This window comes from Coregonus clupeaformis, chromosome 18 (assembly GCF_020615455.1).
Source record: "Coregonus clupeaformis isolate EN_2021a chromosome 18, ASM2061545v1, whole genome shotgun sequence".
Classification (NCBI taxonomy): Eukaryota; Metazoa; Chordata; class Actinopteri; order Salmoniformes; family Salmonidae; genus Coregonus; species Coregonus clupeaformis.
This window is the reverse complement of record NC_059209.1, coordinates 5,700,260-5,726,219: the sequence shown is the minus strand read 5'-3', so window position 1 is coordinate 5,726,219 and position 25,960 is coordinate 5,700,260. Positions and strand designations below refer to the sequence as shown.

The window sequence follows — 25,960 nt, the reverse complement described above, 5'->3', positions numbered from 1 at the left end:
AGGACAGACCTTTCCCCATCTTTACAACCATTGCATCTATATGTTTTGACCATGACGGTTTACAATCAGGTAACACCAAGTACTTTAGTCTCCTCAACTTGTTCAACAGCCACACCATTCATGACAAGATTCAGCTGAGGTCTAGAACTTAGGGAATGATTTGTACCTAATACAATGCTCTTAGTTTTAGAGATTTTCAGGACCAGTTTATTACCGGCCACCCATTCCAAAACTGTAAGAAGGATCGTTAAGGGTCTGAATCTAAAATGTAATTCCATTCTACATTCCAGAGGGCGGCAGCGGCTCGAAGATAAAACGCTAGCCTATACTCGGTCCCGTTGTTGACAAATGAGCTTTCGGTAATGGGCCGTGGTGAACATTAGCCTTCGCTGTCGCCGTGGAAATCCGGTGTGGTAGAACAAAGTCACGTCAAGCCCGGTTTGCTCGTCTACACGTTAAATAAAACCCATTTGTCTCACTTACTGCCACGACGCCTCCTGCTCAATGATTACAAATGTTGCAAAACAAATGTCGTTTTTTCACTAGGGCACTTGAAAGAACCATTAGTTACTCCAGTGGCTCTGTATAGCGAAAAAAAACGTTTGTAGCGTATTGTGCTGTAATGTGCTTTGGCGAATGGGGCAGATTGAACAAAAGTAATAGGCTAGATTGAACTATTTACTTTCTATCCCAATAAAGGAATAAGGTTGTAGGCCAACATAATCATGTCTAATCGAATGTATTTTTTGATGTCTTATAATATACCCAATATATTGACTGTCCCTCACATACAATTGTGCATGAAAATACATTGGGATGGGTGGGGCGATTGGCTATGTGGGCAGTGGCTCTAGGCCTGCAGAGTCGGGGAGAAGTTAACTACATGTAGTTCAACTAGTAACTACATTTTGTAGTAGCTTGGTGGTAGATGAAGTAAATTCAAAATTAAGAAGGTGTTTTCAGTAGTTAATTAAGCAATACGGCCCAAGGGGTTGTGGTATATGGCCAATATACCACAGCTAAGGGCTGTTCTTATGCATGACACAAGGCTGATATTGGCGATATACCACTAACCCCCAAGGAGCCTTATTGCTATGACAAACTGGTTACCAACATAATTAGAGCAGTAAAAATAAATGTTTTGTCATACCCCTGGTACTGTTAGCCAATCAGCATTCAGTTTACAATAACTATTTTTTTTGCCATGTAGCGGTGTAGCTAACTACTGGAACTACACACTACTATTTTTGCTAAAATAAAATATGGGTGAAGTATGCAATAATGTTGTTTCTTTTTCAGCATAACACCTGCCTAATAGACTATTATGTTAACATTTGACCCCAAAGTGATCTGTTCTTGCAATTTGTAGTCTATGACATTTCAGATTTAGATATGACAATTTTTCAAGAAGTAGTTCGGATGTAGTAAACTACTTTTTCAAAGTAACTTAAGTTAAGTAAACCATATTTTTCTTAAGGGTAGATTTAGTGCATCTTAACTTTTTCTAGCGGGAAGTAGCCTATTTGGTATCCTGGTAAACTATATTTTCAGAGTAGCTTCTCCAACGCTGTCGACCTGGGATTCCATCACGCACGATTCAGCACCATGGAGAGCCACCCCCCCACACACCTTCTGACCACACTTGTAGATCGATAGATAGGGGGCAAGGACAGGTCAGATGAACAATAGAGAGTACAAGGTCCTGTAATAGCCTACACTAAATGCGAAACAGCGACTTAAAATGACAACACATCCACATTCACACACACTCAACACACTTTCCTTGGAGCGCTACAAAGCTATGCTCTGACTTCTTGCTGATGGGCTGCTACCATCTGGCGGGGGAATGTGGTACTATAACCTTCAGAGAACTGAGCAGTTTTGTTATTTGACTGAGCACCATACAATTATGCGGAACAGCAAGTCTGAACAAAACCAGCAGTTCACTTCCGAGTGTAGGTTAGACTCCCTCCCCTCACACACACCCTCTCGGAAAGGTGTCGGAGAGAGAGGCTTAGCTAGCAACAAGTTGTGACAAATCCTTTTCATCAAGGCCAGGGAGTTTGCGGTAAAACTAAAGTTGGGCGGTGAGAACCATGCAAGATTTTCACTGAATGGACCGAACTGAAGAATCGATTTGAGTGGACGTTTATTTTTCTTCTTCTTTCAGTTGAGTCTGGCATACCTCATCCTCTCGTGTCTAGGCTACTACCTGCGTGTGTAGGGAGCCGAGGACCCACCCGAAGAGACACTTTTATGCTGTGATTTGTCGGTTGTCTTCTCTCAGAAACGGTTTAGGACCGATTTAAAGGATTTGAAATGCCTGGGAACGAGAGGGTTTCTCGTCTCTTGAAGGAGATCATTCAAAAACCAGGGAACAACGCTTGCGCAGACTGTGGCGCGCCTGGTAAGTTGAAATTGGCTAATGATGTTATTATAGCTTTGCTGAAAAGAACCTTCTAGCCTAGAAATTCTAGGTGAGAGAGGGTGGGAGTTGGCATGCAACAGGCGCTGACATGTATAGGTAGAAAAATACCTTTAGTCTACTTTAGGCCTAGTTGAGTTACTCTGGGAAATTTAGTAGCAGTATAGGCGTACTTGCATTTTAGATCGACTTTTCATTTGTAGCCTAACGTGAACCAGAATCTGGCTTTCCACGAGACATTGGTTCAGCCTAATGGTGCAAAAAGTAAGCATATTGTTTCCAAAAGTATGTATTTCTGTGGGCTTCAGTCTTCAACGTGGTCTCATAGAATTTCAAATTATTCTGTATGTAAATCAGAAACACCATTTAGTATGATATGTTATGTTTCGTATTAATTTGTGGACGTCCCCATCATCCATTTCGTATGATATGTTACGAATTGCAATTCGTACAATATGTTCTGAAATGCAATTCATACAATATGTTACGAATTTGAAAAAATACAATATGTTACGCATTTGCTAAACTTATGACATGTTACGAATTCCAATTTGTTGTGGCTAACGTTAGCTAGGTGGCTAACGCTAGTGTTAGCTAGCTCAAGGGTTTACGCCTTGATCACACCGATAGGGTTATTGTGCAAAATAGTATGCATCATCATCTGGATATGTATGGAACAAAAGTTCAACATTCACATTCTGCTACCATATCTGTCAAGCCGTCTAGGCATACAGTTTGACGCATATGTTCGATAAATCATTTTTATGCACCACACAGAATGCACTGCAACAGCCTCTGCAACGCAATGCTGCAAGGCAGACGCAGCGTTCCATTGGAAATTAATGTACTGCTGGTGTACCAAAATGCAATGAAGTTGTCAGTGTGATCGAAGAGTTAGGGGTTAAGGTTAGTAGGGCCGGCCCGCTCATTAGGCAGGATTAGGTGGCCGCCTATGGCGGCAGATTGACGAGTGCGGCATTTTCTGAGGTAAACTGACCAAGACTCACCTCCAACAACACATAAAACGTCACATAATTCTGGCCAAAAACAATGACATATGCCAACCAGTGGCATAATTATGTTTTTTTTTTATGTGAGCGCTGATGCATCCCTGTGATAAGCAGTGCCCACTTTGTCAAATGCAGGGAGGCAAGGTGTGCTTTTGGAGAGACGCATTGATGCGGCGCTCCACCAACATTCCGTCAAATAAATCATCTAACATAAGTCATGTAACATATATAGCCTACGGTAGAAAGAGTATGTGGCCTTTTCTATCGCCTACAGGCTGGAGATAAAATGTATGACAAAGTAATGAGATGGAAACCTTTTACATCATGCAGGTTTCTCCGATCAAATAGCCTAACATAAATGGCGCCCAATCAAATAAAAAATGCGCTGACATGTTAACAAACAACATATCCTAAAAACAGGACAGGTCGAAGTAAAATGGACAATATGGAATGGACAATATGGAATGGACAATCAGGCTACTCACAACTGCGGGCCAAGAGTTTTATCCCTTAGGCTAAATTGTCATGACGCCATGTCGTCCAAAAAGTTATACTTTTGAATCATCTGTCCATTGAACGTTCTTCCAAGAGTCTTGATGATCATCCAGGTGCTTTTTGACAAACTTGAGTCAACTTTTTGGACGAGATGGGTCCCATTATGCCTGGCAAAAACCAAACACTGCATTCCACAGTAAGAACATCATACCAAAGGTCTGTAGTGTGATGGTTTGGGGATGCTTTGCTGCCTCAGGACCTGGACGACTTGCCTTAATAGAAGGAACCATGAATTCTGCTCTGTATCAGAGAATTCTACAGGAGAATGTCAGACCATCCGTCTGTGAGCTGAAGCTGAAGCGCAGCTGGGTCATGCAGCAAGACAATGATCCAAAACACACAATCAAGTCTACATGAAAATTGCTAAAAAGCAACACATTGGAAGTTTTGGAATGGCCTAGTCAAAGTCCAGACCTAATCCCAATTGAGATGTTGTGGCAGGACTTGAAACGAGCAGTTCATGCTTGAAAACCCACACGTCACTGAGTTAAAGCAGTTCTGCATGGAAGAGTGGGCCAAAATTCCTCCACAGCGACGTGAGAGACTGATCAACAACTACAGGAAGCATTTGGTTGGAGTCATTGCAGCTAAAGGTGGCACAACCAGTTATTGAGTGTAAGGGGGAAATTACTTTTTCACACAGGGGAATTGGGTGTTGCATAACTTTGTTTATGAAATAAATATGTAATTGTTGTGTTATTTGTTCACTTATGTTCCCTTTATCTAATATTAGGTTTTGGTTAAAGATCTAATAACATTTAGTATCACAAATATGCAAAAGTAGAGAAAATTAGAAAGGGGGCAAATACTTTTTCATAGCACTGTATATATGACGTCTTTTCAACTTTCATTCAGAACCGAAAATTAACCTGATTTCAACGTCTGGAAAATATGTATTTTCAACGTCCGGAAAATACGTATTTTCTAACTTCATTCAGAACTGAAAATGAACCTGATTTTAACATACGTCTTTTCACCTTTCATTCAGAATTTGAATTGAACCTAGGGTGGCAGGTAGCTTAGTGGTTAAGAGTGTTGTGCCAGTAACCGAAAGGTCGCTGGTTCTAATCCCTGAGCTGACTAGGTGAAAAATCTGTCGATATGCCCTTGAGCAAGGCACTTAAACCTAATTGCTCCTGTAAGGCGCTCTGGATAAGAGCGACTGCTAAATGACCAATAAACATCTGGAAAATACAGATTTTAGATGTCTTTTCAACATCATTTTGCTTACTGGGACTATTCTAGTAGGTGCATAATTGTTTTTGTCTTGCCTTGGGCAGTAGAATGGCCAGGACCGGCCCTGATTAGGAATTAGGTTAAAGGTTAGGGTTAGCTAAAAGGGTTAGGTTTATCTCCGTGATGAGATTCGAACATGCAACCTTTGAGTTGCTAGACTTTCGCGTTATACACTTACCCATCCACCCCAACCAACCAACCAACCAGCAACACTCCCTTTGTTATGTAACCATACCAAATGTAACATATCATACTAATTTGAGTGTCCCGGATTTACGTCTAGTCTATGAGACCAGTCTGGTGGGCTATATCTTGTATTGAACAAGTTTTTAAGTTTTAATGTCACATGCGCAAGTACAGTGAAAGGCATTTCTTGCTAGCTCTAACCCCAACTATGCAGTAATCAACAACAATGTAATACTAAAAATAACAAGGTAGAACAAAAACACACAACATAAATAAGAAAAACACGATAAAGTAAGCATACTATGTACAGGGTCAGTTCCAGTACCATATTTACAATGTGCAGGGATACTGGATCGATAAGAGGTAGATACTGTATGTATAGGGGAAAGGTGACTGGGCATCAGGATATATGATTAACAGAGTAGCAGCAGCGTATATGATTGTATGTGAGTGGGTGTGTGTAGTCAGTATAAATGTGTGTGCGTATTATGTGTGTGTGAGCAAATGATAGTGAGTGTTTGTGTGTGTGTTTGAGTATCAGTGTGTGTAGTGTGTAGGGTCCTGTGAGTGTGCATAGAGACAGTGCAAAAATAAGCATTCTTATGGCATGGGGATAGAAGAATGGAGTGTTTCGGATGCTGGGCAGATGCTGGATACTACAGTAGTCCCTAGACAAAACATGTACTGACTAGACTAATAAATTAATATTGGCATATCATCTTCCAAATCACTCTTAAAGTCACTCATACAATCTCATTTATGTATGGGGAATAGGCCAGTTTAGTACCTAAAGGTACCAATAAACGGGGCAATACCATGCATTTTTAAGTAGAATAAAATATTTTTACACGTGTTTAAATTTGATCCCCCACAGTTTGAAATGAGTGTTGGTTATTCAGGCACATCTAGATTTGAAACATGCCTACTCAGGACTCCAGATATTATCATGTCATTATCAGAATTAAACAAAGTTTGATTTGAAAGGGAATTCCATTCTGATGATGATGTGATTCAACAGTAAGCCATTCTGTAGCGTAACACTACTGTAGGCTACTAGATCATTTACAACAGAATAGGCCTCTAGACCCAGGCCTACTGCGGAATGTAGAACAATGCAGGGTTTCTTATGTGGCCTACAGGCCCACCTTTTGTCACACTGACTGAGGTTGTCATAGGAGATAAGACAGTGTAGAAGGTTAAAGATACACACACACACACACTCCGTGGGTTGGTAGCTGGCCCTACACCAGTGTGTGTCAGGTAGATACGATAGGTGTGGTCAAGCTAAAGTAAACACAGGCATGAGCCAATCGAGGGCGAGGGGAGACATTCAGTAGAAATGTTAAAGCAAGATAAAGGTTTCTCTTCCCTGACTGCCTGCATATCTGCTCTGAAGTTATGTGGTCCCTCACGTTGTACTGAGTTGTAGTGTGGTATGTACACTACCGTTCACTACCGTTTGGGGTCACTTAGACATTTCCTTGTTTTCAGAAGAAAGTTATTTGTTTCTGGCCATTTTGAGCCTGTAATTGAACCCACAATTGCTGATGCTCCAGATACTCAACTAGTCTCAAGAAGGCCAGTTTTATTGCTTATTTAAACAGCACAACAGTTTTCAGCTGTGCTAACATAAAGGGTTTTCTAATGATCAATTAGCCTTTTAAAATGATAAACTTGGATTAGCAAACACAACGTGCCATTGGAACAAAGGACTGATGGTTGCTGATAATGGGCCTCTGTAAGCCTATGTAGATTTTCCATTAAAAATCAGCCGTTTCCAGCTACAATAGCCATTTACAACATTAACAATGTCTACACTGTATTTCTGATCAATTTGATGTTATTTTAATGGACAAAAAAAATGCTTTTCTTTCGAAAACAAGGACAATTCTAAGTGACCCCAAACTATTGAACAGTAGTGTAGTTGTACATCTTAGACACCTTATTATTGGATCTTTACAGAAAATCTGCTCCTTGCTCAAGAGGACAAAGGTCAAAGCAAGCATTCCAATCGTTTCTATGTGAAATGTAGATTTTTCTAAAGGTATTCCATTTGATCTAGTACAACAAACTCCCAATGAAACCACATGCCTCTCTCTGTTGTACTCTGTTCTTCCTCTTCATCTCTCTCCCTCCTTGCCTCCATCCATCCATCCATCAGATCCTAGTTGGGGCTCCTGTTCCCTAGGAGTGTTCATCTGTGTTCAATGTTCCGGGATCCACAGGAATATTCCTGACATCGGAATGAAGGTGAAATCCCTCAGCCTCTCCCGCTGGGAAGACCAGGAAGTAGAGGTGAGCTGCTTTCCAAAATTCCCCAAAACGGGAATATTCGCTAACATACATTTCTTCAAATCCAATCAGCTCTGGGTTCAATACTATTTTAAATAATTTCAAATACTTTATCTGTGCTTGATCGAGCTTGCCTGACGTAACAGACCGATAGAGTCATCCCAGGTCTGAATCCATGACTGTACATAGTCATCCCAGATCTGAATCCATGACTGTACATAGTCATTTATGACTGAGTCATAACTCAGTGATGAACTTTATATGAATATGAAATGTTTTCAGACAGGCTTTGTTCCATCCATCCTCTGTCTGAAGAATAGGGCATTATCCTATAGCAAATGAATGGTTATGCTGCATATATCACATTCAAAACAATCCACTCAAAAGTTGGAATTGTCTGTGTCTAGCTGATACATGGTATGACACATGCAATCATGACTCACCCGCCCCTCTGTTCTGTCTCTCTCAACTTCTCTCTTTCTTTGCGTTTGGGTGGGTGTGTTACAGTTCATGGCGGAGAACGGGAACGGATTGATGAAGCATAAATATGAGGCGGTGGTTCCTGTCTACTACTACAAACCTACCCACAAAGACTGCCAGTAAGTGTGTCTGTGCGTGCGTGTGTGTGTGGTGACCATGGCAACGTGACCATTGTAATAATGACATTGTGATGAGGGGGATATTTTTGGGGACTCATGGCAAAGAGGCACTGGCTAAGGCAGGATACTGAAAGGAACACACACACACACACACACAGACACACACACACTGTCTATTCTCTATCATGATAAAACCATTAGAAAGACATTAGGATGAAGTGCACATTGCCCATGGAATTATATACAGCTGGGTATAACCTTATAATATGATCCATAATAAGATCATAACTTGATATCCTATAATGTTTAATGTGTAGAATAGAGGAATCATCGAGTTTCAGTCATGTGTTTTAGATTAGTCATAGGATATGTTTCCTTGTTCATTAGTTCAACTATTTCCTCGCTTTCTCTATCTGTCTATTTCTCTCTCTCTCTCTCTCTCTCTCTCTCTCTCTCTCTCTCTCTCTCTCTCTCTCTCTCTCTCATTCTCTATCGCTCTCTCATTCTCTTTCTCTCATTCTCTCTCTCATTCTCTCTCTCTCTCTCGCTCATTCTCTCTCTCTCATTCTCTATCTCTCTCATTCTCTCTCTCTCTCTCTCTCATTCTCTTTCTTTCTCTCTCTCATTCTCTCTCTCTCTCATTCTCTCTCTCTCTCTCTTTCTCTCTTTCATTCTCTCTTTCTCTCTCTCATTCTCTCTCTCTCTCTCTCTCTCTCTCTCTCTCTCTCTCTCTCTCTCTCTCTCTCTCTCTCTCTCTCTCTCTCTGTAAGGTCTGAGAAATAGTGAGATAACAGTCTTAGGTGTTAGTGTGTTTATTGTTTTGGCCCCTTTCTCATCATAACAACAGGGTTGAGAGAAAAAACGTTCTCTGCTGTTATGTGGCAGGTAATCACGGAACTATCTTAAATCCTTATGTTATGTTTTAATTAACGTCAGAGATACTTGATGTTTTCTGTGTGTTTGATGGTTTGTTTGTATGCTTGCCGTGTGTTGTTGACTGTCAAGTGTTTATCTCACGCTAGGATCGATGGCTTGTCTCATCGTTTCGCCTCACTATCGTCTCATCTTCGTCACGTAATCAGCAACGCTAATCCTTTCATCAGTGTTTCCCAGCAGTCATCAGACAGCACTCAGCGTGGACACACACAGACACACACACACATACACACATGCGCACACACACGCATAAACGCACCGACCTCCCATCTGGTTATTATGGAGTCAGTCTGATTGCAGTACTTGACATGGGCGGTTGTGTCTGGAGAGATGGAGGGAGGAGGAGAGAGAGAGAGAGAGAGAGGAAAGAGGGAGAGCGCTTCTCTTTGTCTGTGTAGCTGTACACTGATCCCAGCTCTAATGTTAATGACCACTTCACATTTTCCTTGCTGCCAAATGTCACATATTACACTCACACTCACACACATACACGTACACACACACACACACACACACACACACACACACACACACACACACACACACACATACGCACACACACACACACACACACACACACACACACACACACACACACACACACACACACACACACACACACACACACACACACACACACACTAGGGTGATAGAATCCAACCTGATCTCATAGTTTCACTTCGGAATTTGCAGTAATATGGATGAATGTCAATGTTTTACCCATTAATTCCGTGTGGTTACAGGGTTAAAACAGAAACAACTCAAAGGGTTAAGTTTAGTTATTCATTCTGAGTGGTTAAGTTTGGGGCTATGGTTTGGGGAAGGCTTAAAACAACCTCTTCTGGATAGGACCCTTCATCTCAATTTCCACCTAAAATGACATACCCAAATCTAACTGCCTGTAGCTCAGGACCTAAAGCAAGGATATGCATATTCTTGATACTATTTAAAAGGAAACACTTTGAAGTCGGTGGAGATGTGAAATGAATGTAGGAGAACATAACACAATAGATCTGGTAAAAGATCAAACAAACAAACAAACATACAGTACCAGTCAAAAGTTTGGACACACCTATTCGTTCCAGTTGTTTTTTCTTTATTTTTACTATTTTCTACATTGTAGAATAATAGTGAAGACATCAAAACTATGAAATAACACATATGGAATCATGTAGTAACCAAAAAAGTTACTACAATATATTTTATATTTGAGATTCTTCAAATAGCCACCCTTTGCCTTGATGATAGCTTTGCACACTCTTGGCATTCTCTCAACCAGCTTCATGAGGTAGTCACCTGGAATGCATTTCAATTAACAGGTGTGCCTTCTTAAAAGTTAATTTGTGGAATTTATTTCCTTCTTAATGCGTTTGAGCCAATCAGTTGTGTTGTGACAAGGTATGGGGTGTATACAGAAGATTTGAAAAACCCTTGAAAGAGTGGGTGTGTCCAAACTTTTGACTGGTACTGTATATATATAGAAATCTAATAAAAATATCTCAAATGAATATGCAACCATTTAAACAACTGCATTAGCATGAGAAGCAAAAATGTATTTTACTTACTGAATCAAAACTGTGCTCACTCAAAGTCCTCTCCCGGTCAATTTCTGCAATAATCTCATCCAAATTTGTCTACTTGGACTTCGATTTAGCTTTTCCACTCTTAGTAGCCATGTTTTACTTTTTCAGTTTTGAGAAAAGTTTGTAGACGAGAATGAACCGCTGCGTAACATAAACTACAGTTCTTCCTGTTTTCTTTCCCCTTGAGAATGAACACGGTTGCTCACAAAACGATAGGTGGTCATTGGACCAAGACACTGTCAATCAAGTGAACACCTCTCGTCTCATTGGTGCGTAATGATGGCTGACCTTCATGGGCTAATTGACGTGTTGTGTAGCCAATACGTAATGTAGAATGTTGAAACATGTTTGGTTGCCTTCTGGAGTGTCTGATGATTGCACAGAATCCGAACTTGACCGGGTTAAGCAAAGTTTTGCCGATTAGATTTCATAAATGGTTTTGTTGAAAGAGTCGGAATTCATGCAAAACGCTGTATACAACATGGATCGTGCTACATTTTATCTCTGGGACCCTCAGGATGACAAATCAGAGCAAGATTACTAAATGTAAGTACAGTAATTTACCATTAAAGGTGAATGTATCAAACCAGTTGCCTTGATAAAAGTGTTTTGTTGTTGTGCCTATCCTCAAACAATAGCATGGTCTTTTTTTTTTGCTGTAATAGCTATTGTAAATTGGACACTGCAGTTAGATTAACAATCATTTAAGCTTTTTGACGATATAAGACATGTCTATGTCCCGGGAAGTTGGCTGTTGTTTACAACGCCATTCTAGTCAAATATCACATATTGAGCAACAACTGTCCCAATTTCGGGAAACACTGATCCAGTAGAGGTTTTAAAACAAAATAATGCGCTGTTTCCATCAAGTATCATAAAGTACCCTCCCTGCTTGCTAGAGCATTGTGAACTGCTGTGGTGCAGTGGTCTAAGTAGCGTGCTCTGGTTCTGAGCCTCATGAGTTCAAGCCCAGGGCTGTGCTGCTGTTTTTTTGGTGAGCACCGAGGAAGGCATATATCAACGTCCTCAGGACCTTTTCAAACGTCTGAAATAAACAGCTCTTGTAGAATCAGTCTCATGAGAGGGGGGGATATAAAAGAGCAAGCTGAGAGAGAGAGAGAGAGATGTAAGGGGAAGGATGAGAGAGAGAGAGAGTTAAGGCCTGACCATGTTGTACTGCTGTCTCCTCTCTTCTCTCTCTCTCTCTCTCTCTCTCTCTCTCTCTCTCTCTCTCTCTCTCTCTCTCTCTCTCTCTCTCTCTGTCTATCTCTCTCTCTCTCTCTCTCTCTCTCTCAGTTCAGAGGTTTAGAGAAACCCTTGTATCTCTCTGTCTGCTGGAAGGGGACAATTAGGCAGCTCTTAGGAAGGACACACAAACACACACACAAATAGACATCCACGCACACACAGACACTCTCTCTCTCTACACACACAGACCACACACACAACACACTATTCACAATGATCACATGATTCACATGATCCCTGTGTTTAAAGCAGCTCCACGGAGAAACAGGTGTAGAGGTCAGAGCTAAGCTTAGTTACCACTGTTCTACACCTGTCCTACAGAGAGTATCTATTCTACACCTGGCCTACAGAGAGTATCTGTTCCATACCTGTCCTACAGAGAGTATCTGTTCCACACCTGTCCTACAGAGAGTATCTGTTCGACACCTGTCCTACAGAGAGTATCTGTTCAACACCTGTCCTACAGAGAGTATCTGTTCTACACCTGTCCTACAGAGAGTATCTGTCCTACACCTGTCCTACAGAGAGTATCTGTTCTAGCCTCTTTCCTAAAAAAAAAAAAAAACATTAAAGGTGAATGTATCAAACCAGTTGCCTTGATAAAAGTGTTTTGTTGTTGTGCCTATCCTCAAACAATAGCATGGTCTTTTTTTTTTGCTGTAATAGCTACTGTAAATTGGACACTGCAGTTAGATTAACAATCATTTAAGCTTCTTTCCTCTTTGAGAACTTACAAACACACACTAAAACACTCACTAAAACACTCACTATAACACTCACTATAACACTCACTAAAACACTCACTGTAACACTCACTAAAACACTCACTGTAACACTCACTATAACACACTCTGTTCTGCTGTTGTCACAATGACAATAATTAGTTAATATACGTTTTGTGTAGAGATTTCATGTATTTTGATTTTGAGATGTTTTCCTGATTTCTAATTGTGTATGTGTGTGTGTGTGTGTGTGTGTGTGTGTGTGCGTGTGTCCAGGGTCCTGAGGGAGCAGTGGATCAGAGCAAAGTATGAGAGGAAAGAGTTTACAGGCGAAGGGAAGAAACTGACCTATGAGGAGGGTGAGGACACACATATTACGCAAACACACACACACTCTCATGCTCACATACACACACACATACGCATGCAAACATGCATGCACGCACACACACACACACAGACATGCACTGATGAAAAGCTTGTCACTGTGTCACTGACAGGAACGAGGGATGGAATGTTGATGAAAAGGGGGCGGGACAACGGCCAGTTCCTCAACCGACGATTTGTTCTCTCAGAAAGAGAGGGGACACTGAAGTACTTCACCAAGTATGATGTAAGTCAGACTATTTACTGCTGTCTCCCTCTCACACACTCTCCCTTCAACATATAATCATACAAATACTGAGACAAACACTTTTAGCTTTGATATTATTCTGCAGCCTGCCCTACCCTGTTGGGCACACACACACAACACACACAACACACACACTTTCCTAACCAATGAGTCACAGGAAGGTCTGCCATGTTACAATACAGCAAGTTCAGACAATAAACATCTCTGTCTCTGTCTCTGTCTCTGTCTCTCTCTCTCTGTCTCTCTCTCTCTCTCTCTCTCTCTCTCTCTCTCTCTCTCTCTCTGTCTCTCTCTCTCTCTCTCTCTCTCTCTCCCTGTGTGTCTTTGCTACTGAAACCTGCCAATGCTGTGTCACAGTTGAACAGTATTAAACCAATTAGAGACAAATCCCTGTGCTAAAGTTGTCACATTAAACTTTGTTAAATAACTCTGTGTCTAATACCTAACTCTTTTGGCCTCCAGAAAGTATTTCACTTTGCATTTTACGACAGTGAAAGGGGATTGAGTGTGAATGTGCGAGCGAGTGAGTGTTTGTGTTGCAGTGTGGGTGCGACTGTGAGTTGAGTCGATTGCCTGGGGAAGGCAATACCTACTTACACAGTGTTTAGTTGTAGTTGTCATGTAAGCCTACAAATTGGTTTCACTTGGAGAGTGCTGAAGTGTATCAGATGTCCAGGTATGCCTCCTGGGGATTCAGCCAACTTGTCTAAGATACTCCTGTGTGCGTTTCACTTAAGATGTTGGAGCTCATGTGTTCCCCTTCTAAAGTGCTAATTCAACCCTCCACTGAGTCCTTGGCATTTACAGTAACTACTGTTGGCAAAGTTGTATTATTCATAATATGCTAAGTCCGTGCTTGTGTCAACAAAGATGTGCAGCTCCTCCACCTAAAACCTAGACCAGGGGTGGACAACCCTCCTGGAGAGTTTCTGGGTGCACCCTACCCCTCTCTCCATCTTACCTCCACCCCCTTCAGCCTCCCATCCACACCTTACCTGCCACCCTACCCCTCCAACGTCCCTCCACCACCCCTCTAACCTCCTTTCCATTCCCCTCTCACCACCCCTAACTCTCTCTCCCTCCCCTCTCTCCAGGCCAAGGAGCCTAAAGCCGTGATCAAGGTGGACTCTATCAACGCAGCCTTCCAGCCAGAGAAGATAGGTAACCCCAACGGACTACAGATCACCTACCTAAAAGACTACATCACCAGAAACATCTTCCTCTACCACGACAACGGCAAGGTAGCTGTGTGGGGGTGTGTCTGTCACTGTATATGGATGTGTATGGATCAATTCAGCAAGGTAGCTCACTCCTCCCCCCTCTCTCTATTTCTCTTTCCCTCTCTTTCTCTCTCCATCCCTCCATTAGGAGATAGTAGACTGGTTCAATTCTATAAGGGCCATCCAGCTGCACTATCTAAAGGTGGCTTTCCCAGGGGCTAATGATGCAGAGGTGAGTACACACACACACACACACACACACACGGACGCATACAAGTTCACACACAACATCACTCTGTATTTAATCATATTTTTCAGCTGATGCCCAAATTGACCCGCAACTTTCTGAAGGAGGGCTATATGGAGAAAACAGGACCCAGGGTAAGTTTAAACACGCACGCGCACACACACACACACACACACATACACACACACACACGTTTATTTTACTATCCTAATACAGAATATTAATAGACAAGAACATCTCAATGACAGAACTACATCAATACAAAGATTCATTAAAAAAGGCACACATAGCCTACATATCAATACATACACACAAACTATCTAGGTAAAATAGGGGAGAGGCGTTGTGCCGTGAGGTGTTGCTTTATATGTTTTTTGAAACCAGGTTTGATGTTCATTTCAGCAATATGAGATGGAACGGAGTTCCATGCAATAATGGCTCTATATAATACTGTACACTTTCTTGAATTTGTTCTGGATTTTTTGACTGTTAAAAGACCCCTGGTGGCATGTCTGGTGGGGTAAGTGTGTGTGTCAGAGCTGTGTGTAACGCTTTGAACGCACCGACTGCGTCATTGCGCAAAATAGTATGCATCATCATCCAGATATGTGTGCAACAAAAGTTCAACATTCACCTTCTGCTACCATTTACGGCAAACCGTTTACACATACAGTTTGACGCATACGTTTGATAAATCCAACATATGTACCACACAGAATGCACTGCAACTGCCTCTGTAATGCTGCAAGGCAAACGCAGCGTTTCATTGGAAATGAAAGTAATTCTGGTGTACCAAAACGCAATGACGCAGTCGGTGTGTTCGAAGGGTAAGTTGACTATGCAAACAATTTGGGATTTTCAACACATTGTTTGTTATAAAAAGAAGAAGTGATGCAGTCAGTCTCTCCTCAACTCTTAGCCAAGAGAAACTGGCATGCATAGTATTTATATCAGCCCTCTGATTACAATGAAGAGCAAGACGTGCTGCTCTGTTCTGGGCCAGCTGCAGCTTAACTAGGTCTTTCCTTGCAGCACTCGACAACACGACTGGACAATAATCAAGATAAAACAAAACTAGAGCCTGCAGAACTTGCTTTTTGGAATGCGATGTCAAAAAAGCAGAACATCTCTTTATTACAGACAGACCTCTCCACATCTTTACAACCATTGACTCTATATGGTTTGACCATGACAGTTTACAATCTAAGGTAACGCCAAGTAATTTAGTCTCCTCAACTTGGTTCAACAGCCACACCATTCATTACCAGATTCAGCTGAGGTCTAGAACTTAGGGAATGATTTGTACCAAATACAATGCTCTTAGTTTTAGAGATGTTCAGGACCAGTTTATTACTGGCCACCCATTCCAAAACAGACTGCAACTCTTTGTTAAGGGTTTCAGTGATTTCATTAGCTGTGGTTGCTAATGCGTATATGGTTGAATCATCAGAATACATGGACACACATGCTTTGTTTAATGCCAGTGGCAGGTCATTGGTAAAAATATAAAAGAATAGAGGGCCTAGAGAGCTGCCCTGCGGTACACCACACCCTACATGTTTGACATTAGAGAGGCTTCCATTAAATAAAACCCTTTGAGGTCTATTAGATAGCTCTGAATCCACGATATGGGAGAGGTTGAAAAGCCATAACATGTGTTTTTTCAACAACAGGTTATGGTCAATATTTATTTACAGAGAAATAGCATTGTATTTGGTCAAACACCATTTTTTCCAACAGTTTGCTAAGTGCTGGCAGCAAGCTTATAGGTCTGCTGTTAGAACCCGTAAAGGCCACTTTATCACTCTTGGGTAGCAGAATTACTTTGGCTTCCCTCCAGGCCTGAGGACAAATACTTTCCACTAGGCTCAGCTTAAAGATATGACAGATAGGAGTGGCTATAGAGTCAGCTACCATCCACAGTAGCTTTGCATCTAAGTTGTCAATGCCAGGAGGTCTTCCACCTCTCCCACATTAACTTTACAAAATTCAAACTTGCAATGCTTTTCTTTCATTATTTATTTTTCATGCATGAATACGATGGCTCACTGTTCTAAGTTTGCCCACTTTGCCAATTAAATTATCATAAAAATAATTGGCAACACCAAATGGTTTTGTGTTGAAAAGCCATCTGATTCGATAAAAGATGGTGTTGAATTTGTCTTTCTGCCCATAATTTCATTTAAAGTACTCCAAACCCTTTTCCATAATTATTTATATCACTGATCTTGGCTTCATAATACATTTTTTTTTTTTTTTTGTCACATTTATTTATTTATTTTACATTTAGCAGACGCTCTTATCCAGAGCGACTTACAGGAGCAATTAGGGTTAAGTGCCTTGCTTAAGGGCACATTGACAGATTTTTCACCTAGTCGGCTCGGGGATTAAAACCAGCGACCTTTCGGTTACTGGCACAACGCTCTTACCCACTAAGCTACCTGCCGCCCATAATTTCTCAATTTGCAGTAAGTCAGCCAGTTAGATGTGCAGCCAGACTTATTAGCCACTCCTTTTGCCCCATCTCTTTCAACCTTAAAGTTTTTCAATTCCTCATCAGTCCATGGAGCCTTAACAGTTCTAACAGTCAGTTTCTTAACAGGTGCATGTTTATCAATAATTGGAAGAAGCAATTTCATAAATTCATTAAGTGCAGCATCTGGATGCTCCTTATTAATCACAACAGACCAACAAATATTTTTAACATCATCCACATAAGATTCACAGCAAAATATTTTGTATGATCTCTTATACACTATTTTAGGCCCAGCTTTTGGAGCTTTGGCTTTCCTGGATATAGCCACAATATTGTGATCACTGCATCCAATGGCTACGGATACAGCTTTAGAACAAAGTTCTACAGTATTAGAAAAAATGTGATCGAGACATGTGGATGATCTTGCTCCTGTAGTGTTTGTAAACACCCTGGTAGGTTGATTAATAACCTGAACCAGATTACAGGCACTGGTTACAGTGAGAAGCTTCCTCTTGAGCGGACAGCTTGTTGAAAACCAGTCAATGTTCAGGTCCTCAAGAAAGTAGACCTCTCTGTTTACATCACATACACTATCAAGCATTTCACACATATTATTTAGATACTGACTTTTAGCACTTGGTGGCCTATAGCAACACCCCAAAAGATGTGCCAAGTGAACCTGCAACCACAACACTTCAATAACACTTGACATAAGATCTTCTCTAAGCATTACAGGGATATGGCTCTGAATATATACAGCAACATCTCCCCCATAAGCATTTCTGTCTCTTCTATAGATGTTATATCCTTGTATTGCTACTGCTGTATCATCAAATGAATGATCTAAGTGAGTCTCAGAAATGGCTAATATATGAATGTTATCTGATGTTAGCAAGTTATTGATTTCATTAACCTTATTTCTAAGGCTACATTTATTAATATGGGCTATTTTAGCCTTGGCTCTCTCATCCCTTCCAGGCTTCTGGGAGGCAGGGTGGTCAATGAGCCTGTCATAGCGGATGTAAGCAATGTCCCCACGCGCTCTGGCAGCTTTCATGGCTGGGATAAGTTATTTCCTCTTCTGGCGCACAGCTTCAGGATAGTCCTCGTTGAGGAAGATATACGTTCTTGTCAAGTTCTTGGCTCTTTCCAGAACAGCTACCTTGTCCTTGAACCTCAGGAACTTGACCACTATCGGCCTGGGCCTGTCACCTGGGCCGGAGGTGGGATTTCCAGTCCTGTGGGCGCGCTCCATCTCAATCTTCCTGAGGTTCATTTTCAATTTCTCAGAGATCATTTCCCTCACTTTGTCCTCAGACTCCGTCCAGGTCTCGTGGAGATTCTGCAATTCCGTCCACAACCATGTTGTTCCGCCTTGATTGTCCCTCAAGATTTATCCGTCATTGTTATCATGGATTCACACACAGAACTGATGTCCTCTCTCAATGACTTACAGATTGTTGTCATCTTGCATTCTCCTGTTTCACCTCATCGAGCTGACCCTGGGAGAACTGCAAACTGTTCTTCACTTTAATCTATTTTCTTGTTGTTGTAACAACTGCTTGTAGAACTATTTTTGTTCATTTAAAAGATCCTTCACCTGTGATAGAGAGACACCACTGTCCTCAATGGTACTCCCGCCGGCTTTGGTCTTTGTCATGGAAGCTAGCAACTTAAGGTTACACTGTTACTCCTCGCAGTTCCAGACAGGACAGGTCACAGGGAAGATTGAACACAACAAACAGCAGGGATCTAGACAGCCACAAACCCGGGACAACCCGCGGTCTCAGCCACAATGGCTAACCGTGTCGCGGGCTAGCTGCTATGCCAAATAGCTCCTCAGACCCGGCCTTGGTCGGCAGGATCACTGGACAGAGAGTAGCAGTCCCAGCAACTGATGCCAAATGCGTCGCAGGATCCAAACTAAAAAGTTAGCTAGCTACTAAGAAACTCTCCAAAACACTTTCAAAACAACAAACTTTTCAAAACAACAAACCAAGCTCTCCCTCGTTCCACGTTCAACAGGAAATGTTCAACAGGAAGTGACGACCCCTTAACCTAACCTTAACCCCTAACCCTAACCCCTAATTCTAACCCTAATTGTAACCCTAACCCTAAATTCTAAGCCAAAAATAGCTTTTTCCTTGTGGGGACCGGCAAAATGTCCCCACTGGTCCGGATATTCCTTGTTTTATCATCCTTTTGAGGACTTCTGGTCCTCACAAGGAGAGTAAAACCAAAAACACACACAAACACACATACTGTCCTGTAAGTGGTTCATTCTTTAGCAGTCAAGTTCAAGGACTTTGATAACGAGACATTCCTCCACACCCTTAAACCATGCAATCGACCTTCAATCAATTCTATTTGTTTCTCCCATTGTATTTCAACCTGCTTTTGCATTCGACCTGACTCTCTGTATTGTCTTTCTATCTGGTTTCATTAAATAACATGGAGATACTCAGAGTCAAACTAAGACTAAATAACATGGAGATACTCAGAGTCAAACTAAGACTAAATAACATGGAGATACTCAGAGTCAAACTAAGACTAAATAACATGGAGATACTCAGAGTCAAACTAAGACTAAATAACATGGAGATACTCAGAGTCAAACTAAGACTAAATAACATGGAGATACTCAGAGTCAAACTAAGACTAAATAACATGGAGATACTCAGAGTCAAACTAAGACTAAATAACATGGAGATACTCAGAGTCAAACTAAGACTAAATAACATGGAGATACTCAGAGTCAAACTAAGACTAAATAACATGGAGATACTCAGAGTCAAACTAAGACTAAATAACATGGAGATACTCAGAGTCAAACTAAGACTAAATAACATGGAGATACTCAGAGTCAAACTAAGACTAAATAACATGGAGATACTCAGAGTCAAACTAAGACTAAATAACATGGAGATACTCAGAGTCAAACTAAGACTAAATAACATGGAGATACTCAGAGTCAAACTAAGACTAAATAACATGGAGATACTCAGAGTCAAACTAAGACTAAATAACATGGAGATACTCAGAGTCTAACTAACCTGTCGGTTGCTTTATTTCTCAATTTCAAAATGTCTCCATCGACTCTGTTTGATTGACAGCTGAATCACTGTGTGGAGAGGCTTGCCAGGGAGCAGAACATGAACGCACGCACGCACGCACACACACACACACACACACACACACACACACACACACACACACACTGTGTTTAATCACTGTGTGGAGAGGCTTGCCAGGGACTAGAGGGAATAAAGGGCTGGTACACTGATAGACTTAATCACTTAGGGAGAGGTTCACACACACTCACAGACACACACACACAGAACCAAGTGCACACGTGCACACACACGCACACAGACACACACACACAGTGTTTAATCTGTCACTGTCAAGTTCCCACATGAAAGAGCGTTCTAACCTGCTAACCTAACCCATTTTCCCCTCACACACACATTTGTAAAGAGAGAGACACACCCTAAATGAATCAGGAACACTTTTATACACACTCTTGACTTAACAAGGATATTAAAACATTTAAAGAGGACAGCTTGTCAGTCGGTGGGGACTGACATGTCATCATTATTTGACTGACTCAAAGGAGATCAAAGTGGCTGCTCTGTGATGTGGTGTCTTGTCCCTAGGACCAGGAGAAAAACACCTGGGTCGAATTCAGTAGGTGGAGTAGTATTAGAAAAGACTACCTGAACCAATAAGAACACATATTATGTTATCTGTTGCTAAATGTTTTGCTACTGTGTGCCTTACTCAACAGGACCCTTGGTCCTAGTTTTCTATCTGCTGTGTGAGCTGATAGTTGTGACTGATCTGGGCCTGTATCCACAAAGTGTCCCAGAGTAGAAGTGCTGTTCTAAGATCAGTTTAGCCTTTTAGATCATAATGGATAACATCCTAGATCAGCACACCTACTCTGGATGCTTTGTGGATATGGGCCCTGGTCCATCTGCTGTTGCTTTGTGAGCTCCTGGTGCAGCAGATAGCCTGGCGGTTAGCGCGTTAGGCCAGTAATCAAAAGGTCGCTTGTTCAAATCCCCGAGCCGACAAGCTGATGTGCCCTTGAGCAAGGCACTTAACCCTAGTTGCTCTGGATAAGAGCGTGTGCTAAATAACTAAAATGTTGTTGTTTCCTGGTGGTGTTTTATCCTTCTGTAGTTGCTATGTGGGGTCCTGGTGGTGTCTTATCCTTCTGTAGTTGCTATGTGGGGTCCTGGTGGTGTCTTATCCTTCTGTAGTTGCTATGTGGGGTCCTGGGGGTGTCTTATCCTTCTGTAGTTGCTATGTGGGGTCCTGGGGGTGTCTTATCCTTCTGTAGTTGCTATGTGGGGTCCTGGGGGTGTCTTATCCTTCTGTAGTTGCTATGTGGGGTCCTGGGGGTGTCTTATCCTTCTGTAGCTGCTATGTGGGGTCCTGGGGGTGTCTTATCCTTCTGTAGCTGCTATGTGGTAGTTTATCTATCTATACGCCTGCTGTGTGTAATAAATAAATAAAAAATAAAAAATAAATACAAGTGTGTCTCATCTGATGCCAAACCGAGGACAATAATCTCTCAGTGGGGGAGGAGCAGACATACACTGACTTTCTCTCTCTCTCTCTCTCTCTCTCTCTCTCTCTCTCTCTCTCTCTCTCTCTCTCTCTCTCTCTCTCTCTCTCTCTCTCTCTCTCTCTGTCTCTCTCTCTCTCTCTCGCTCTCTGTCTCTCTACCCCCCTCTTGCTTTCTCTCTCTCTCTCCCTCCCTCCCTCCCTCCCTCCCTCCCTCCCTCCCTCTCTCTTCCTTCTCCTCCTCTTTATCTCTCTCTTTCCTCCCTCTTTTTTTAATCTCGCTCTCTCTCCGTCTCTCTCTTTCTCTCTATCTCTGTCTCCGTCTCTCTCTTTCGCTCTTTCTCTCTTTCTATCCTACTTTCTCTCTCTGTGTGACTCTGCCTCCTTTACTCCCCCCACTCTCTCTCTCTCTCTCTCTCTCTCTCTCTCTCTCTCTCTCTCTCTCTCTCTCTCTCTCTCTGCAGCATACAGAAGGGTTTAAGAAGCGTTGGTTCACCCTAGACCACAGACGTCTCATGTACTACAAAGATCCCCTGGTAAGACTGGTTTCACATGCACACACCCACACACCCACTTCTCCCAGGACTCTCTTATAGGCCAGTTAATAGAGAGGACATCATGTTTTATATATATATGATTGATATCAAAACGTTTGAAAGGACTTCATAATGAGTCATGAAGCTTCCTCTTGCTGTATCAGGTTAGTACAACATGTTCTGTGTTAGTTTTAACAAAGAGCTGCTATGTAGAGGCGACTCGCTAGACAGTAATCTGATACTTCTATCAGAAAACTATCAAACCACACACACACACACACACACATCAAACGATGAAAGCAAAGAGGCAGTGAACTCACTAGCACCCTCTCTCAACTCACCTCACATCAACACCTAAATTAATATTGTCTAGATGTAACACTATGGAGATTCTGTAGAGTTGGTATGAGAGAGATGTCGTGCTAAACTTAGCGTGCTAGCGTGGTTTTAATCACCCAGCAGTCGTCATCACACACTTACAACAATGGAAACTTGAAAGCACCGGGGAGCGCTAGGGAGAGCCAGACCTAGCCAGAAGAAGTAGCTCACTAGTACAATTTAGAAAATAAAAGGGGAGCCTTACACTCGTTTGGACAGCTAAGTTGCCTTCATCAAGGTTTCACACTGGGGCTGTTAGAGAGAAACATAGACCGGTTTTGGTGAGGTGTATCTCTTGTGGAGCAGTTATGAAAATAAAAAGATTGAAGATTGAAGACTGAAACTACGACCTAAATGGTACCCTATTCCCTTTATAGTGCACTACCTTTGACCAGGGATCTTAAGGCTCTGCTCAAAAGTAGTGCACTATAAAGGGAATACGGTGCCATTTGGGACGCAGCCTTGTCTGTTTGATGAAGTAGACCACGTTGTGTAGCCAGCCAATGCAGCCAGCCATAGACAGGCTTTGACCAGCACTCTCGTGCCAGCAGAATAGAAATGGGCAGTGTTAGCGGATAATTGCTGCAAAGGTTTTACATGAAAGAAGCTGGTCAGTGAATGGCAGTTTTAAGAAGTAGAATGTGAGATGAAGTCAACTCTACAGTGTAACTGTGTGGATATACTGTACAGAACGTAACGTGGCAGGTTAAGTTGTGTGTAGACTGTAAGTAGTTATGGCATAGTTGGCACCTGTTCCCTAACCTCACCCCTCTCACCTCACCCTCACCTCACCCCCTCTACCTCACCCTCACCTCACCCCCACCCTCACCACCTCACCCTCACCTCACCCCTCTCATCACATCCCCTCTATCTCACCCACACCCTCACCTCACCCCCTCTACCTCACCCTCACGTCCTTTACCTCACCCTCACCCCCGCTACCTCACCCTCACCCCCTCTACCTCACCTCACCCCCTCTACCTCACCTCACCCCCTCTACCTCACCCTCACCACCTCACCCTCACCTCACCCCTCTCATCACACCCCCTCTATCTCACCCACACCCTCACCTCACCCCCTCTACCACACTCTCACCCTCACCCTCTCTACCTCACCCCACCCTACCTTACCCTCACCTCACCCCCTCTACCGCACCCCCTCTACCTCTCCCACCCTCCCCTACCTCACTCTCACCTCACCCCCTCTACCTCCCCCTCCCTCCCCTACCTTGGCAGGATGCCTTTGCCAAGGGTGAGGCTTTCCTAGGGCACCAGGACCATGGTTACAGCGCTAGCCCCGGCCTTCCCGCCGGAACCCACTGCAACGGCGCCTGGCAACATGGCATCACCATAGTAACGCCCGAGCGCAGCTTCCTGTTTACCTGCGAGACGGAGTTCGAGCAACAGGATTGGCTGAAACACTTCAATGATGTCATCAGCATCCAGATGTCCCCTCAGGAGTACTCCAGTAAGATATTATAACCTCTTATGACTGGTTATTAAGGGTTTATTAACATATATTGCTGTTCATGTTTGGTTATGAAGTGTTTATTAACAACTGGCCTCATGTTTGTGTTTTGCAGTGGAGGCTATGTTCAGACACAAGCATTGATGGACCTGTGGCCTGATGGACCCTTCCTCCTCTCATCCTCCTCTCCTCCTCTCCTCTACCCATCCTCTATTCCTCCTGTCATCCTCCTCTCCTCTACCCATCCTCTATTCCTCCTCTCATCCTCCTCTCCTCTACCCATCCTCTATTCCTCCTCTCCTCCTCCTCTCCTCTACCCATCCTCTATTCCTCCTCTCATCCTCCTCTCCTCTACCCATCCTCTATTCCTCCTCACATCCTCCTCTCCTCCTCTCCTCCACCCATCCTCTCATCCTCCTCTCATCCTCCTCTCCTCCTCTCCTCTATTCCTCCTCTCATCCTCCTCTCCTCTACCCATCCTCTATTCCTCCTCACATCCTCCTCTCCTCCTCTCCTCCACCCATCCTCTCATCCTCCTCTCATCCTCCTCTCCTCCTCTCCTCTATTCCTCCTCTCATCCTCCTCTCCTCTCATCCTGGAGATCACCAAGACTCTTGAATTAGGTTTAGCTGTCTATGTCTAAGAAAGAAAGATGTACAAACACACTACACTGCCGCAGTACATGTCATTATTGTCAACCATTGTGCCTTACACTAAGTCATTATTGTAATGTCTCAGATCAATGTGAATTTAAATGTTTACCGGTAAAGTTCCCTATTAATATCTTGTAAATTGTGTTTTTGATGGGTGAGTTTTGTTAGGAGATATGTAAGATATACGCGACATTTGAATATAACCATGGTTAAAGTTCAACCCTCTTAGGGTTGTGTATAAACAGTTAGTGGGGATTTGTGATAGTGCCATCTTGTGGTGTTTCAAGGATATGACAAATCTCTATTTCTAGATATCATGTATGACCTAAGATATTTTCACCCTCTTATTTTAACACATCTAGACTGAGGAGACGTGCAAAGAATCTAGAATTGATTGATACATATTTGTCATTCATCCCATGTCATGCTTTTATACATGTTTTGTTATCAAGGGAGTTTTACATTATAGAAGAAGATTGGTTATAAATGATATTGTTTGAGGTACTACAAACCATCAGTTTCACAATACTTTATAAATCAATTTATTGGTCCTTGTCCCCTGTCGTTTTAAAGATGTTCAATATTTGAAAGTGACTTCTAATGAGTTGATGTGTGAGATACAGAGATAGAGTTTGAATGATATGTCAGTGTGTGTGTGTTCATGTATGCTAGGGTGTATGTGTCCTCGTGCATCATATGTGCCTACCTGCATTTGTTTGTTTGTGTGTGTGTGTGTGTGTGTGTGTGTGTGTGTGTGTGTGTGTGACTTGCGTTGTGTGTGTGTGTGTGTGAACATTTTAGTGCCAGCGAACCAGGGGTGTTTAAAACTTCACCCAGGTGTTTAAAGAGAGCGGGGCCAGGGCTGAGGTGAATCGCTCGTAAATCCATAGTCATGCTGGTTACACGTATACGAGAGAGAGAGAGAGAGAGAGAGAGAGAGAGAGAGAGAGAGAGAGAGAGAGAGAGAGAGAGAGAGAGAGAGAGA

The 25,960-nt window shown here is 42.4% G+C and overlaps 1 protein-coding gene across 2 annotated transcripts; it reads left to right on the top strand.

The window, feature by feature from the left end:
- Positions 1-1,938: 1,938 nt before the first annotated feature.
- On the top strand, positions 1,939-24,565 carry zgc:92360 (uncharacterized protein LOC436988 homolog). 2 transcript variants are annotated; one of them, XM_041867392.2, is made up of 11 exons: positions 1,939-2,407; positions 7,574-7,707; positions 8,212-8,303; positions 13,069-13,151; positions 13,293-13,405; positions 14,521-14,667; positions 14,795-14,878; positions 14,965-15,027; positions 22,406-22,477; positions 24,091-24,322; positions 24,438-24,565. In XM_041867392.2, the coding sequence occupies exons 1-11, from the start codon at positions 2,320-2,322 to the stop codon at positions 24,464-24,466; spliced, it is 1,137 nt and encodes a 378-aa protein (XP_041723326.1). In that variant the 5' UTR covers positions 1,939-2,319; the 3' UTR covers positions 24,467-24,565. The 2 variants fall into 2 exon arrangements, with proteins under 2 accessions (XP_041723326.1, XP_041723327.1); XM_041867393.2 differs by lacking the exon at positions 1,939-2,407 and adding an exon at positions 2,541-2,689.
- The last annotated feature ends 1,395 nt before the right edge of the window (positions 24,566-25,960 follow it).

What these genes read in the sequence shown, in the direction of transcription:
- zgc:92360 (XM_041867392.2), top strand. Translation starts at nt 2,320, where the DNA reads ATGCCTGGGAACGAGAGGGTTTCTCGTCTCTTGAAGGAGATCATTCAA. An exon ending in GGGAAGACCAGGAAGTAGAG is followed by an intron (nt 7,708 to 8,211) that starts GTGAGCTGCTTT and finishes GGTGTGTTACAG; the next exon opens with TTCATGGCGGAGAACGGGAA. An exon ending in GTCCCCTCAGGAGTACTCCA is followed by an intron (nt 24,323 to 24,437) that starts GTAAGATATTAT and finishes TGTGTTTTGCAG; the next exon opens with TGGAGGCTATGTTCAGACAC.